Consider the following 17,362-nt stretch of genomic DNA (forward strand, 5'->3'; position numbering starts at 1 on the left):
TCCCTCTGGGTAATTAGAACCCTGCCCAGGTTCTCCCTGTACTTTCCACAGGGCTCTGCACGTGATCGGCCCTCAGGAAATGAATCAGTTCCTTAACCAGGCTCCTCAGAGGTCCAGCAGCTGCCCAGGAGCTAAAGATAATGTTTTTGGCCATGGTTCAGAGTTAGCCAAAAAGAAAAACTAACAAGGGGGCCGGAGCACTTGTCCTCCTGGACAGTGGGCAGTGATGTGACCGCTCAAAGGCATTTCCTGTTGGCAGAGGTGGCAGGACCTCAGGCACCGTCCTTCTGAAGGAAGGGCTGCAGAGGCCTGGGCGGCCCCTGCGGGAGTGGGCAGCCAATGGTGACCATAAATCCCAGCCGCCTGGGGGAGACAGGCCAGCAGCTCAACAGCTTTCTCTTCTGGGAGGGCACGTTGCTTGAATCCGGGAGAGGGAGGTTCCAGTGAGCCGAGATCACGCCACTGCACTCCAGCCTGGGCGACAGAGTGAGACTCCGTCTCAGAAAAAAAAAAAGAAAAACAGAAATACCAGAGACAGTAATTTATAAAGAAAAGAGGTTTAATTGGCTCACGGTCCTGTAGATTGTACAGGAAGCACAGCAGCTTTTGCTTCTAGGGAGGCCTCAGGAAACATACAATCATGTTAGAAGGTGAAGGAGAAGCACATCTTATATGGCCAGAGCAGGAGGGAGACAGAGGGGAGGTGCCACACACTTTGAAGCAACTAGATGTGATGGGGACTCAATATCACGAGAACAGCACTGAGGGGGTGGTGCTAAACCATTCGTGAGGACTCTGCCCCATAATCCAATCACCTCCCACCAGGCCCCACCTCCCACCAGGGGGCTTACATTTCAACATGAGACTTGGTGAGGACACAGATCCAAACCATATCAATAGTGCTTTCACGCTTTTGATTATCTTTTGTAACTATGTTATTGAACTATAATTTACATACCATACAATTCACCAATGTAAAGTGTGTAATTCAATGGTCTTAAGCATATTCACAGAGTTATGTGGCCATCGCTACAGTCAATTTTAGGACATTTTTATCACTGCAAAAGACAGACCTCAATCTTCCCATTCCTCCCATCCTGAAGCAACCACTAATCTACTTCCTCTATATGGAGATTTGCTTATTCTGGACATTTTAAATAAGTGGAATAACCAGTGAAGATGGGGGCTAGGTAGTACATACTGCAGCTTCCCTGTCACCTGGTGGTTACGTTCTACATGTTCCTTAGTGGAAGTGAGCCCCCGCTGCACACTAACTGAACCCAAGTCCCTTGTTTAGAGTCGGAGGAACCCAACTAGGACACTCAGAGTGGGGAATTTCTCTTTCACCTTTGTCCCAAATGTGTCTCATGAACCATCCCTTGCAATTTTTTTTCTTGTGATGCAGTCTCACTCTGTCGCCCAGGCTGGAGTGCAGTGGCACAATCTCCATTCACTGCAAACTCTGCCTCCCAGGTTCAAGTGATTCTCCTGCCTCAGCCTCCCAAGTAGCTGGGATTACAGGTGCGTGCCACCACGCCCAGCTAATTTTTTTGTATTTTTAGTAGAGACAGAGTTTCACCATGTTGGTGCGTGAGCCACTGCACCCGACCAGGAGTAGGATTCTCGGGCTCCCAGATGACTCCTTTTCATCATAGTTGGTGTTTCCAGGAGGCCCTTGGTCTTGACATGGAGACTGTTGGGTGCATCTGTGCTCCACAAGAGCAGGGCCTGTTCTACAGTGCCAGTGTCTTGGGACAGTTCCACAGGCAACAGGCAGCCACTGCTCTTTTCCATCTGCACAATGCAGATGACATTTCTGTTGCAGCCCAACCTCACATATCCAGGTGCTTGTACAGTCTACGACTTTTTTCTTTTTTATTTCTGTTGCCATGTTTTTTCCAGGGCTTCCCCGCCCCGTTCTCAGAGCTCACAGTGGCTGCAGTCACTACACCACTCCCGGGCTTGTAACCCATCACAGCCTGGACTCCTTTGGTCAAAGCCCTCACATTCTCCTAGGAAATAAGAGAAAACATTAGCTGAGAAGTCAGCAGGCTATCCTTTAAGGGATATGCACAGTACTATTAGTGGACCACTTCAAGATAAAAAGGAGTCAGTCACTCGGTGAACTTCCGCCCCCTCTCCCTTTCACTGGTCCTCTTTCTCCCCCCAGCATGCTGTCTTCAGTTCATCTCTTCCCCCTCCTCATTCCCTCGCCAACTTTGTTTAGTCCCATACTTTCAAATGCCATCTACAACTAGACTTAACACCAGCTGTTTTCTCCCATACTTTCAAATGCCATCTACAACTACACTTAATACCAGCTGTTTTCTGGAAATTTGTCTTAATATCAAGACTTAACCTGCTTCAACCATATTAGAAATGGACTCTAAACAAATTTTAAGTTTACTTAGTTAAAAAAAATTAGTACACTACGATTTGCAAGTTACTTATAATAGTAAAATATTACTCTAGAGGTTACGGTTTAGACATATGAATTATATTAAAATTATGACAAGTTTTCAGCTTTCTTGTACATAGCTTTTAGAAACCTATAAACATTTACAATTTCAAATTAAATGTTCTGTATGACAGCTATAGGCCCAAGAAGAAACTTGCAATCTTTTTGCATGTTGGTAAATTTTCTTCCAAATACTGGTACGTACCAACTTGAAAATAATTCAAACTAGGAGCTACAAACATCTAAGTTTTATCCCAGCTTTGCAATTTAAAGCAAGTGCCCTTGGGTAACTCAGTCTCTTTGAGCCTCAGTGTCCTCAGGGAATAATACTTGCCTGGCCTGCTTCACAGGCTCATTGTGTGAGGCATGCAGATAAAGCACGGGATAAATACAAAAACATTCTCTGGATACAGCTGATCACCCCATCCTAACCCCTGTCCTATTTTCGCTATAGTAGTCACTTAAAAACAATTTTAAAACTACATTGGGTACAACTATGTGATTTAGCTCTTTTGCATGTAGATTTGACCTTTAAAATACTGCCTACAAATTGTAGCTGTGATATAAGCAACTAAAGTTATCAATATTTTAAAGTGCAGAAGACATTTATGAAGTCTGTTTCTTTAGCACTTTCTATCACCAAATGTGCTGGCTCAGAGAAAAGACAACTGACTAAATGGGTGCAAATATTTGTCAATCATAAATCTGATATGGGACTTGTATCCAGAATATATAAAGAACTCTTACAACTTAATAATAGACATTTCTCTAAAGAAAATATACATGTGCCAATGAGCACATAAAATGATGCTCAGCATCACTAGTAATTAGGGAAATACTAATCAAAACTATAATGCAATACTTCACATGTATTAGGATGGCTAAAATAAAAAAAAGACAGGAAATAATAAACATTGACAAGGATGAGGAGAAAATTAGAAACCTCATACATCACTGGGAGTAATGTAAAACAGCACAGCCACTTTTGGAAAGTTTGGCAATACCTTAAATGTTAAACATGGAGTTACAATACGGCCCAGCAACCCCATGCCTAGGTGTCTACTCAAAAGAGATGAAATCCATGTCTCCACAAAAACCTGTACACAAGTGTTCATTACACCATTATTCATAGGAGCCAAAAAGTGGAAACAACCCAAACGTCCATCAAATGATAAATAGATAAACAAAATGTGGCATATCTATACAATGAAACATTATTCGGTAATAGAAAGGACTGAAATACTGACACATGCTACAACATGGATGAATGTTTAAGATATCATGCTAAATGAAAGAAGCCTGTCACGAAGAGCACATAGTATGATTCCAGTCACGTGAAGTCTCCAGAACAGGCAAATCTGTTCATAATGATTGACTATTGGTTGGCAGGGGCTGGTGGGAAAAGGGGGACAGGCAGTAACCGCTAATAAATAAGGTTTCTTTTGGGGGTTATTAAACCCTTTTTGGGGTTATTAAAATGTGTTTATAGCATGTGATACTCAATAAAGCTGTTATAAAGAGTGTTGGATCAGAAGTTTAAGAAAAGTTTTAAAACTTACTTGATGGAAAAAAGTTTTGTCAACGATATTTTCAATCTGCTTTGCTTTTTTATTTCTGCCTGGCTGCATTTTTATTTCATCACCGTTCGTTTTGTTCTCTAGGAGTCGCTGGTGTTGATGCTGAAAAGTTACAGGATCTCTTCCAGGAGGAGGATGGCAGTACAGCAGCTTACCCTACAAAGACAACATGAATGACAACAGTGCATCCTAACTGCCATCTGTGGCCTCAGAGGAGACAGCTCCACCCAGTCACACTCTGATGGAGCTTTCTGCCTTCTGGTTAAGTTAGCTGAGTTGAGTTTTGGTCCACTGCAGCTGAAGAGTCCTTTTTCTAATACATCAATGGTCAAAGTGTTCTAGAGACCTAGCTCTTCCCATGGCGCCCCAGACTAGGATGAAATCTCTTTCTTCTTTTCTCGTTTGCATTGCATTCTCACTCAAGTATTCTTCAGTATACGGACATGATCATACTTATGGTAAATATTTTCCAAAACAAAACTCAAGACACAACTGGACAGTTACGGTAATGCCGGGGTAGACTGTTAAAGTCAGGAGAGTTCCTTGACTCCTGTATGTGGGGTTGCAGACAGTTACGGTAATGCCGGGGTAGACTATTAAAGTCAGGAGAGTTCCTCAACTCCTGTATGTGGGGTTGCAGTTGCTCACTGGGTGCAAGTCTGCCTCTTTCCATCATAAATGATCTGAAGGCTGTGACTATTTTTACCTCATTTTTACATCCTCCACAGTAAGTGGTAATGAATACATGACTTATCCATACCAACAGCATGAACTGCTTTCTTCCTGAACTGAAGGCAAGCCCATACGGTTGCCACTAAGCTCCAAGAGCTCCACTGATGCGGTCTTGAGAAGAGGAGGAAATAAAGCCAAATCCTCACAACTGGTTATTAACAGGGCCCTGTAATGCTTATTTGTGGAAAGAAACTTAATAGATAACACTTACTGGGGGCTCATTATGTGCCAGGCATTGAGCTTAGTGCTACACACACACACACACACACACACACACACACTCACATACTCACAGTGTTTTCATTTATTTCCCGTAATAATCTCATGAGATAGGCCCTGTTCATCTCCATTTTACTATGGGGAAACCCCCAAATAGCATGTTCCCATTTGAAAAGGAGAAATAGTAATCTCACAGACTTGTTACATATTTTTACTGAGAAGACGCACGTAAAACAGAACTATTTCTAGCAGGGTTAGCTTTGAAGAAATGTTAGCTGTTGTTATCATTATTAGGCAAATATAGAGATAGGCATATAAACAGCTATCCTACGAAGAAGACTGTGACAACAGTTGCAATCATAACAAGCAAAAGGCTGTAGGAGATGAAAAAACCAGATGCATATATTGGTGATTTTCACTCATAATAGGTGTTCAGAGATCTCTATCTTTTGTAATCTCTATAATCCATATAATGTTAACTACCCTACATCAAGAACACAATTCCAGTTTCAATGAAAAAATATTTCCTTTATAATCGAACAGGTTGCCATTATCTAAGAACACAGAATGTGTACTGGAGAGCATGACAGGCAGGGTTCACTTACATTGACATAGTCCTTCAGGATGTAGCGCGCAGATCGAGGCTGGTCTGGCTGTCCATGCGCTGTCATGAATCCTCGCATATCTGTGAAGAGAAAAGAATTTTGCAAAATCTTAGATGACAGAATATCACAACAAAGACAACTGAGGTGATGTAGCTTCTATTACTAACTATGCATTCTTACTCCTAGCTTTTAAAAAATTAGGTATCATTGTAGAATATATATTGTTTAGCACTAAAAACACTAGATAATCCAGGAGAATATTTACTTATATCTGATATCCTAACAACCACCTAGCACCATGCTATGAAAGACAAATTCGATTTCTCTCTACTCCTGTTATTTCTTCTATCTCTTTATTTTATTTTTTGTTGAGATGGAGTCTCGTTCTGTTGCCCAGGCTGGAGTGCAGTGGCACAGTCTTGGCTCACTGCAACCTCCACCTCCCGGGTTCAAGTGATTCTGGTGCCTCAGACTCCCGAGTAGCTGGGATTACAGGCGTGCACCACCACGCCCAGCTAATTTTTGTATTTTTAGTAGAGATGGGGTTTCACCCTGTTGGTCAGGCTGGTCTTGAACTCCTGACCTCAGGTGATCCACCCGCCTTGGCCTCCCAAAGTGCTGGGATTACAGACGTGAGGCACTACACCCGGCCTCTTTATTTTAAACATTTATTCATGGAGGCTACCTGTAGGAGAATGCTACACTGTCAATACTACTTGCAAAACAGAAAGCAACAGGTAAGTTTTCTTACTGAATGATGTACCTACATTTTTTTCCCCAGTAAGATCCCTTTAATACTAACTCAATTAGAAGAGTAGCAAAACACAGTGGTTAAGAACACGGCTTCAACAGACAGGCTGGGTTCAAAACTCAGCTCCCTCACATACTAGCTGTTGACTGGCTTTTCCAGTTTAGAAGAAAATAGTTAGAATCCTAATTTACACAATATACAACAATAAATTTCGTCAGATTAAAAATCTAAATGTTAAAAATGTAAGTAAATATTACAGGAAGATAGTTTTCTCTTTTTGGGATGGAGAAGACCTTCCCAAGTAAAACACCAAACCCAGTTAAATCAAAAAGGAAAAATATAGTCTATTAAAATTGTCAACTTCTTTGGGGCCAAGGAAACCATAAATTAACATTGGAAAAAATGTGTAGCACATATAACAAAGAACTTCTACAAATCATTAAGACAGAACCATGTATAGGAAAATGTGATTCCCAGAAGAAAAATAAATGGTCACAAAACATTTGGAAAGATGCTCAACTTCACTAGTATTTAAAGAAATACAAAGTAAAATGAGAGTAATCCGGCAATATCTTTGCAAATTTACTGTCAGAGATTTTCTTCTATAATGGACTTGCAGATAGTGAACTTAGAAACTGTACATGTGGTCATTTGCTTTTACAAACTGGCTTTTTCCTTACTCGGATTTTATCAGGCAGCATTAGATGAAACATCTTAAAAGACTCACATTATTTTCAGTTGTATCAGAAGTACAATCAAACTGAAAGTATGGTGGAAGTCCACCTTTCTGCATTTTGCAGGCTAACATCCTGGAGGGAGATCTCACCCAGGCTATTCCACTGACCAGCCACCTCACCTTGGGTCAGCTCAGGCTCCGGGTTCAGATGATTATTCTTAAAAGCAGGGGCTAGGAGGTGAGGTGATCTTTAAGGTCTTTTCTTGTTCTATGAATCTGTAATTAGACTAGTCTTACCACAAGTGTTTAGTATTTATCCTCTTTAGAGTCTCTAAGTTCAAGGTTTGATTTAAGTGTGATTCATATTAAATCACCTTTCACCTTTCTCTGCCAGTAAATACTCAAATAAGCTGAACTCCTTCCCAGCCAGCGGCAATCCCTTTAAAGGCAAGTCACACACACGGAAATGTTTCCCACGCTGCTATTTTATTTTTATTTTTTTTTTTTTAGGTAGACACAAGGTTCTCCAGGCCACCTTTAAAGTTTACATTTAAGGCAAGAAATCATAGGTTCTCATGTGGAATTGGGATAAAACATGGAGGTGGGAGAGTTGTGGACTCATTTTAATGTCAAATAAATTTACAGGGGCTGATGGGAGAGGAAGGAGGATGCTTTGTGCCCCTATCCTAACCAAGCTCCACTCTGTCCCCGTCTCTGAGGGGTCTCCCTTTGGGTGCGCCCCTCCTAACTCTCCTGTCTCGCTGTGGTGCGCGGATTCATTTTCTTCCACACATCCGCTTTCTTCTTGTTTGGGAGAAGACTCCAGAAAGAGCCAACACAGCCTGCGATGAGAACCCCTGTGCTGGACGTGGGTACCATCAAAGCAGCAAACGTCCTAAAAGCTTTTTGCACTTTAGGTTACTTTGTAGGCAAGGCCCGCAAAGACAAAAGATGGCTGGAAAGATGGCTTGAAAAATGCTGAAGAAATATTATAAATTTTTATCTTTGCAGAACAGCATTTCTGGTACTATTACTATTCTTATTTCTATTCATTAGGTATACTGTTATTTTTGTTCACGTTTTCTAATGAATCACAACTTACATCCATAAGCTGTCAACAGTTCCTCCGATGTTGGAGGTCGGTGGGGATCTTCATCCTCTCTAGGCTTTACGATGTTAATGCCATAGGTAGCTTCTAAAACATGTCTTGGAATATTCTGGCAAACGTAGCTTGTCAGGGAATCCATTCTCTTGAACTGACTCCCTCCTCCCCATGGCATACAAATCGTGCCTCTAAGAACATGGTACTTCATCCCTCGTATGACAAACACTCTCTCCTCTCCAAAGGAAGAGTATAGTTTTTGATTAATCTAAAAAGACTCAGTTGTTTTTTCCCTTTTAAACAAGGCCTTAAGCTCCCACGACTCCTCCATATGAATTCATTTAAAGTAATAATTTAAAATATATCTGAAACAGACTTTAAAGATGACACATTTCTACCCTGAAAAGATTACACATTTGTGATTCTAATTTAGAGATAAAGCAAGGGGAGTCTCTGTTTCTAATGTCTACAGTTATGCAGGATTACTTTTCCTCCTTTGTCTAATCTCCATAGTTTGTCTAAATTTTCCTTACGCCACTAACAATATTCCACCTTGTACTAGTTATTCACGTACATGCCTCATGTGCCCCAATAGACTGATGCTTCGTAAAGGGCAGGAGCCATCTCTATTTATGCCCTATCCTCCACAGTACCTAACCTAAGGCTACCTGCAATAAATAATTCATGTCTCACTATTAATTTACAGAGAAACTTAAGAGGCCGGGCATGGTGGCTCACGCCTGTAATCCCAGCACTTTGGGAGGTCGAGGCGGGCAGATTATCTGAGGTTGTGTTTGAGACCAGCTTGGCCAACATGGTGAAACCCCATCTCTACCAAAAAAAAAAAAAAAAAAAGTAACTGGGCGTGGTGGCGCGTGCCTGTAATCCCAGCTACTCAGGAGGCTGAGGCAGGAGAATTGCTTGAACCCAGGAGGTGGAGGTTGCAGTGAGCCGAGATCGCACCACTGCACTCCAGCCTGGGTGACAGAGCCAGACTCCATCTCAAAAAAAAAAAAAAAAAAAAAAAGCTATATACTTTTTCATATATGTGTATCTATGAATAAGCTGTGGCCTTAAGTGTAGTTATGAAGGGAATTTTACTCTACTTACAAGCCAGAGGATTAGTGTGCCAATTTCATGAAGTCTCCTGTTTTCTGCTAGTATCTACAAAACAATAATAGACTAACTTATTAGCTTGTAAGTACAGTGAAATCTCAGACCTTGCAGTTTTTTTTTTCTTTCGTTTTCTTTTTTCTTAAAGACAAGAGTCTCGCTTTGCGGCCCAGGCTGGAGGGCAGTGGCACCATCTCAGCTCACTGCAACCTCCGCCTCCCAGGTTCAAGAGATTCTCGTGCCTCAGCCTCCCGAGTAGCTGGGACTACAGGTGCGCACCACCACGCCCAGCTAATTTTTGTATTTTAGTAGAGACAGGGTTTCGCCATGTTGGCCAGGCTGGTCTCAAAACCTGGCCTTAAGTGATCCGCCTGCCACGGCCTCCCAAAGTGTTGGGGTTACAGGCATGAACCACCACACCTGGCCCCTGCATAGTTCTTAACAAATCCATCTTTGAGTCTTTCTTTCATGCCGGACACTGTCCTAGATGCTTTATGTAAGTTAATTCATTATGCTGCCGAGAGGTAGCAGAGTTCCTAATTTGCTGCTTACTAGCTGTAAGAGCTTAGATAAATTATTTAATTTCTCTGTGCCTCAGTTTCCTCAAGTTTGAGGAAATGGGAATAACAGCAGTATCTGCCTTAAGGGTTGCTTTTTGAGGATTAAAAGATATTTGGTTAGGGTTTAGAAAAGCACATAGCAAGTATTCAATATATGTTAGCTATACTGATTAAATATAATCAACCGTGAGATAGATTTTCCCCCACTTAGAGAAAAGGAAAGTATTTGGGAAGGTTAAGCAAGTTTTCCAAGGTCATTCAAATGCTTACACGGCATTGTTAAATAGGTTTGCAACTCGGAACTGAGTATGTGAAACCTGGGTTCTCCCATTTCCTCAAGGCTACACTGCTGAAATCAGGAAATGAGCCTCTAATTCTGAAGTTCTCATGCTATCTCACAGTATAGACTTGTGCAGGTCACTAGTATTTTCAATTCTTCATCAAATCTGAATCCCTCAAATGCCCAAAATAAACCTGAAGTCCTAATACGCACGTAATAACTAGAGTGTTTCCAAAGCAGAAAGGATATTAATGATACAGGTGGAACATGATCTCTCATCTGATCGATTGGGAGGATTCCGCTGCAAGTCATTTCTGCCTTGGTAGACACGAAAGATGGCATCACCAAGCCAGGACAGTCACACAGGCAAAGGCCAGGCTCCACATAGAGAGTCTGGAAGACAAGCAAGAGGTTTGAGCCAGGTATACAACAGATAAAAGGAAGAAAGAGCTGCATGTGAGTGGCAAAGCACCACAGAAATACCTGAAAGTGCTTTGTGTGACCAGGCGTGGCAGACACAGATACTTTCTTGTTGCCCATGATGGTGTTGATTGTTGAACTCTTACCAACATTAGGGTAGCCCACCTAGAAGAGACTCAGAAGTTACCAAACAGTAAAACTACATCTATCAAAAGACTCAAAGATATGACATAGATGGTGGCAAGACTAGCATAAGCATCTGGTTACTTTAGAAAATTATTTGAAATCCATGCTCTATGTGTTTGTTGAGACATCTTTTTTCTCCTGTGGTGTGGGTATATTTGTTCAGACATGTCTCCAGTGACAAATGGCCAAGCTATGCACATTTTAATTGTATAGGTTTTGCTGTTAACAGCAGATGCTACAGAAAATTTCATCCCCTTGTTCCCAGCCTTCCCTCACTGCCCCATCTACAGACAGTGGTTTCCATCGCATCTTCCACACTGGGTGAGGCTGATTGGATGGACATTTGAATAATCACAACACACAATTATTTTTAATTTTCAGTCACTTTTTAGTTAAAGCCAAGCAGAATGTCTGGTATGTGGCAGGTGATCAGTAAGTGTTTGCAGAATTTCTAGGGTAAGAAATTCAGAAAATGAGGGAGGATGCTCAGTTTTTCCATAAATGTGAGAAAACTTGTAGAGAAGCTGAACTTTCTGATACAAATTTTTAGCAACAATATAGAGAATGAAGCTTTAAAGCTCAGAGACATTAAGCAACTTTCCCTGCGTTCCTAACAAGTTAGTTCTACTGCTGAATTGGGAAATTACACCTAGGTCTGCCTGATTCCACAGACAGCTCTTTCAACTACTGCACTAAAATAAGATGCTAATCTACTGTAGTCATTTTAAACAGGCATTTTGGGGCAGAAGGTTGGGGCAGAGAGAAGGGGGCTCAAAACTAACTAGGATTAGCTACACTTAGCATGTAACTGAAAAGCTAGGAGACTTTAAGCGTGCCGTGGTCTCCTTTCCCTCACTGTCCTATTCTGGATAGATCGTTATAATAAATACCTTCTCTAACATCCACATCTCCTTAGCTAAGGATGGGGCCATCTAGAGCCACGCTGTAGCCCCTCGGGGTTTGCACACTTCCGCAGCCACTTCTGGAATTAGGGTATATAAAGCTGGGGGTGTGATCTGCTTTCCCCTATCTACTATGCAGTGTTTACACAACTAATGCATTTGTCATATTTTGTCCAGCCCCAAGATGCTGGGATTCTCCCTGTTAAGCATCTGGAACATTTACAGCGTAAGCTGGCAAGGATCACAGGGTGCCCAAAGAACACTGGGCTTAAGTCTGAAGACAACATTAACATCTCTCTCATTCTGCTCTCTCAGTACTTCACATGGCAGGAAAAGCTGAACTGAAAGATCTCTCCCATTCTGCTGTCTCGGTACTTCACACGGCAGGAAAAGCTGAACTGAAAGGAGACTGGAGAATACATTTAATGTGAATAGGTATGTTACCAACATAGGCCTTGAGGAAGCTGATTCCTTTGAGTTGGGCTCTGTCTATCCCACTGCCTAATCCCATGATGCCAGTGGGCAACAAGAGGGCAACGTTCCCTATGATGCCGGAAGCCTGGTTGGTCTTTGGGGTCGTGCAGCTACTGAAAAATGGGGATTAAAGACAATCATGTGGTAACAGTGTTATGACATATGTCATCTTACCAGTCCAACCGTAAGTTGCCCATCTTTCACCTTTCTCCCGGTGTGTAGCTCCTTAAAGAGCTCTAGTAACTCCTGCTTGGATACCAGATGGCTAAAATTGTGTATCTGCCTCTTCTGTGGGGTTTTCCTGCTCCGAGCCTCAGAATCTGCAGTAGAGCTTTCCTTCCAGTCCTGGCCACAGTCCTCTTCCTCGGGACCGTCTTCTTCTGAGCATGTCTGCCAGTCATCTTCCTCCTCCTCTGGACAGTCCTCATACTCACTGTCATCTTCATCAGTTGTGGGATTTTCACTAAGTGAAGGAGAATCCCTGGCTGGGAGATGTTCAGTCTCACTGTGGGAAATTTCAGCCTCGTCGAAACTGGAGTGTTCAAACTCAGTTGTGTTGCTTTGTCCATCATCTCTGTTTGCCTCTTCCTGATAAAATTATAGAAACGCTCAGAAGTACATAACTGCAGTTTCCACTCTAGTAAAATACTTAATGAGTTGTAAGATGGACAGAGGACGGCTGGGCATGGTGGCTCAAGCCTGGAATCCCAGCATTTCGGGAGGCCAAGGTGCGCAGATCATTTGAAGTCAGGAGTTTGAGACTAGCCTGACCAACATGGTGAAACCCCGTCTCTACTAAAAATACAAAAATTAGCCAGGCGTGGTGGTGCACACCTGTAATCCCAGCTACTTGGGAGGCTGAGGCAGGAGAACTGCTTGAATCTGAGCGGCAGAGGGTGCAGTGAGCTGAGATGGTGCCACTGCACTCCAGCCTGGGCGACAGACAAGGCTCTGTCTCACAAAAAAAAAAAAAAAAAAAAAGAAAGATGAACAGAGGACAAGCAAAGTTCGATGGAGATGGAAAGGTGAATATAGGGAGGAGACAATGAAAGCCTTTCAGTTCAGTGCCGTGACAGACAACCATCGAGGGTGGCGCCCTCTTGGAGGGGAGGAGAACTGGACCTTCCCTTCACTTTTTACTTTATGTGTTTCTATACTATTTGAACTCTGTACAAAGAACATGTATGACTTTTGTAATTTAAAATAACTCTTTAGGCCGGGCGCTACGGCTCACGCCTGTAATCCCCGCACTTGGGTGGCTGAGGTGGGGGGATCGCTCAAGGCCAGGAATTCAAAACCAGTCTGGGCAACAGAGCAAGACTGGGTCTCTACAAAAACAAACAAAACAACAACAACAACAAAACTCTTCAAAGACAGCAAGGGGAAAAGCTTATGTTAAACTGAACTCTTTGACAGTACGTTATTTTGCAATGGGCTGCACGATAAAACAAAGCATTTCTCAGGAACAATAACACATTTAACATACCCTTCTCTGCACAAAGCAAGGGCGGACTTTGCCATTTGTAGTTCATTTTACATTTGTATTTTCAAAGACGGTGGTTGGCATGTTTAAAAAAAATCTGCTATTCTCTCATAATTGCTTTTAGAAGTCAAAGCACCATGGAGCACACACAGATCCCTGTGTGTGAAATGTGACAGCAAAACTCAACTCCACATGTGGAAATTATTTACCGATGAAAGATTCCCTTTGGAAAGCGAAAGGTAAAAATCATTTACTACTCATGGGTGTGTCAATTCTTCTGAATCCCTCTTGACAACAAAGCAGAAATAAGGGTGAATTTGTTGGGACTTGAAAGTGATGGAAACCTTGTATCATTTCCAAGTAATTGTGTTAGAATGATTAACAAGGACAGAAGGGGACACAATGAACTCAAACATGTATCCTAAATCTTAAGAAAGCGGAAATAAAAACAAAATGTCAGGAAAAATAGGTATGATTTAACAATCAAGCCTGGCAACTCAAAAAGAAACCTGGCTTATGAGAGAAATATAGAACTGGAAGCAATTTCTATGGTAAATGAGCAGCGAAGGTAAAGAAGTCAGTGTCCTCACTGTGGGCTCTTTTGAGTCATTTTCAAATATGAAAGTAGCATAAAAACAAGAATGTGAACTGAACATGAATGTGTAGTAGAAAAACTACAGCGGGGAGCAGTTCAGCTTCAGGAAAAGTACTAAAGACAATCAAAGGACTTTGCCATAATTATGTTAAAAATTAAAAGAAGGAAAAAGTCAACCTTTTGGGGAACACAGTGCAATTTCAAGGTGACCAAAGGAAACCAGAGATACTCAACTCAGAATTGGGCTGTGTCTTTTGAAAAATGTCACATTTTTTCAGAACATTCACATTTTTCAAACAACTGAAGTTGAACAACTATAGAAGATGACCCAAACTTTCAGGCAAGAAAACAGTGAATATCAAGCTACTTCTAATACATTCATGTTTGATACCCAAATTACAGATATTAGTAACAAGTTACAAGTAAGACTTCACAACCTGAGAAATCATGGAAAACAGCAGAGAGTCCAGAAAACTTGGGAGAAGCAAATGGCGCCTCACTCTTAAAAAGGAGGAAAGAATATCTTCCATAAACTATACACTGTTAATCCAGACACTGACATTAAAACAATTCTACAGGTGACCTGGTGAGCCCTAAAAATAAGACAGTCATCAACAGGAGGCAGTGAGTTCCCTGAAAACTGATCATGCAAAAAATTTCACTTCCCTTTGTTATCTGCTACTTGGTTAGTAAATCAAGAAGGCCACAGATGCAGAAACTAATCTCTTCCATTTTTGATAGGGTTATTGCATCAGGGCAGAGCAATATAATGATAAGTATCTATTTTAAAACTTCAGCAAGACATTGACTTCCAGGAAAGACTGGAAACAACAGAAATAATGGTTTAACAGGGCAAACTATTCTTCTGCCTAAGAATGGTAAGTATCTATACTTACTGCCGAGAAGATTAAATGAGTAAAATATGTAAAGTGTTTAGAATAGTGGTGTCTGGTAAAGAATACGTTTTTATTAACTGATTAATTTTATGGGTTAGTTTTAATTAATTATAGTAATAATTATTATTGGTATATTCTTGTGAATATATCTATATTCACAAAAAAACACTTGGCATCAGTCAATCCTAAGTCAAAAGAACAAAGCTGGAGGCATCACGCTACCTGACTTCAAACTATACTACAAGGCTACAGTAACCAAAACAGCATGGCTACAGTAACCAAAACAGCATGGTACTGGTACCAAAACAGACATATAGACCAATGGGACAGAACAGAGCCCTCAGAAATAATGCCGCACATCTACAACTATCTGATCTCTGACAAACCTGACAAAAGTAAGCAATGGGGAAAGGATTCCCAATTTAATAAATGGTGCTGGGAAAACTGGCTAGCCATATGTAGAAAGCTGAAACTGGATCCCTCCCTTACACCTTATACAAAAATTAATTCAAGATGGATTAAAGACTTACATGTTAGACCTAAAACCATAAAAACCCTAGACGAAAACCTAGGCAATACCATTCAGGACACAGGCATGGGCAAGGACTTCATGTCTAAAACACCAAAAGCAATGGCAACAAAAGCCAAAATTGACAAATGGGATCTAATTAAACTAAAGAGCTTATGCACAGCAAAAGAAACTACCATCAGAGTGAACAGGCAACCTACAGAATGGGAGAAAATTTCTGCAACCTACTCATCTGACAAAGGGCTAATATCCAGAATCTACAATGAACTCAAACAAATTTACAAGAAAAAAACAAACAACCCCATCAAAAAGTGGGCAAAGGATATGAACAGACACTTCTCAAAAGAAGACATTTATGCAGCCAAAAAACACGTGAAAAAATGCTCATCATCACTGGCCATCAGAGAAATGCAAATCAAAACCACAATGAGATACCATCTCACACCAGTTAGAATGGCGATCATTAAAAAGTCAGGAAACAACAGGTGCTGGAGAGGATGTGGAGAAATAGGAACACTTTTACACTGTTGGTGGGACTGTAAACTAGTTCAACCATTGTTGAAGACAGTGTGGCGATTCCTCAGGGATCTAGAACTAGAAATACCATTTGACCCAGCCATCCCATTACTGGGTATATACTCAAAGGATTATAAATCATGCTGCTATAAAGACACATGCACACGTATGTTTATTGCAGCACTATTCACAATAGCAAAGACTTGGAAACAACCCAAATGTCCAACAATGATAGACTGGATTAAGAAAATGTGGCACATATACACCATGGAATACTATGCAGCCATAAAAAATGATGAGTTCATGTCCTTTGTATGGACATGGATGAAGCTGGAAACCATCATTCTCAGCAAACTATCGCAAGGACAAAAAACCAAACACCGCATGTTCTCACTCATAGGTGGGAATTGAACAATGAGAACACATGGACACAGGAACAGGAACATCACACGCCGGGGACTGTTGTGGGGTGGGGGGAGGGGGGAGGGATAGCATTAGGAGATATACCTAATGTAAATGACAAGTTAATGGGTGCAGCACACCAACATGGCACATGTATACATATGTAACAAACCTGCACATTGTGCACATGTACCCTAAAACTTAAAGTATGATAATAATAAAATTAAAAAAAAAAAAAAGAGGCAACCTTAAAAAAAAAAAAAAAACCAAAAAAAAAAAACACTTGGCATAGAGTGCTGCTAGTAAGTCCACAAAAGATCACAGAGCTGTATCCTTGGACCTAGCCTGTTCAACGATGTTATCAATGACACGAAAATTCACAGTTAGAAGGCGAGGAAATGCTAACTGCACACTCTAAAACGAACTCTACCTTGGTACTAAACCATTAACATATTTAAAACGAACAGTACTCTCCTAAGTTGAGGTAAAACAGAACAAATATCTTTCCATGTAAAGATGGGATGAGGTTTGCTTAGTAAGTTTTTTTTTTTTTTTTTTTTTTTTTGATATTTGAGGGATTCGGTTGCTCACAGGTTCAATGAGCCAAGAGCAAACAGCTTCTGAAAGGGGGTGAACTAACAGAAACTGAATTAACGTGAATATCCTGATCACAGAAATATAAATGCTCTGTATACACCCTAGGCAAATACCACCTGGAATAACGTATTCAATTAGGTGTGGCTAGTTTTGCCTGTGGTCCTGACGCAAGAAGACAGGCACCCAGGATGGGTGTCCTAGAGCTGGTGTCTATGAGGAATATGGAAGCTGAAAATGCACAGCTGCAGGAGAGAACCGAAGGGACAAAGAGTCCTCAGATCAAAGGGTA

General features: G+C 41.3%; 1 protein-coding gene across 1 annotated transcript in view; it reads right to left on the bottom strand.

Annotated features, from left to right (window-relative positions):
• Positions 1–541: 541 nt before the first annotated feature.
• The window catches only part of LSG1 (large 60S subunit nuclear export GTPase 1), a 33,053-nt gene continuing 16,232 nt past the window's right edge, over positions 542–17,362 (bottom strand). The window contains exons 8-14 of the mRNA XM_024244460.3: positions 12,230–12,643; positions 10,557–10,658; positions 10,323–10,466; positions 8,121–8,244; positions 5,592–5,671; positions 4,018–4,191; positions 542–2,012 (exon numbers count right to left, since the gene is read on the bottom strand). Coding sequence (XP_024100228.1) covers positions 1,833–2,012; positions 4,018–4,191; positions 5,592–5,671; positions 8,121–8,244; positions 10,323–10,466; positions 10,557–10,658; positions 12,230–12,643 — 1,218 coding nt within the window. The 3' untranslated portion in view covers positions 542–1,832. The remainder of the gene's footprint in view (positions 2,013–4,017; positions 4,192–5,591; positions 5,672–8,120; positions 8,245–10,322; positions 10,467–10,556; positions 10,659–12,229; positions 12,644–17,362) is intronic.

This window comes from Pongo abelii, chromosome 2, assembly GCF_028885655.2.
Source record: "Pongo abelii isolate AG06213 chromosome 2, NHGRI_mPonAbe1-v2.0_pri, whole genome shotgun sequence".
NCBI lineage: Eukaryota > Metazoa > Chordata > Mammalia > Primates > Hominidae > Pongo > Pongo abelii.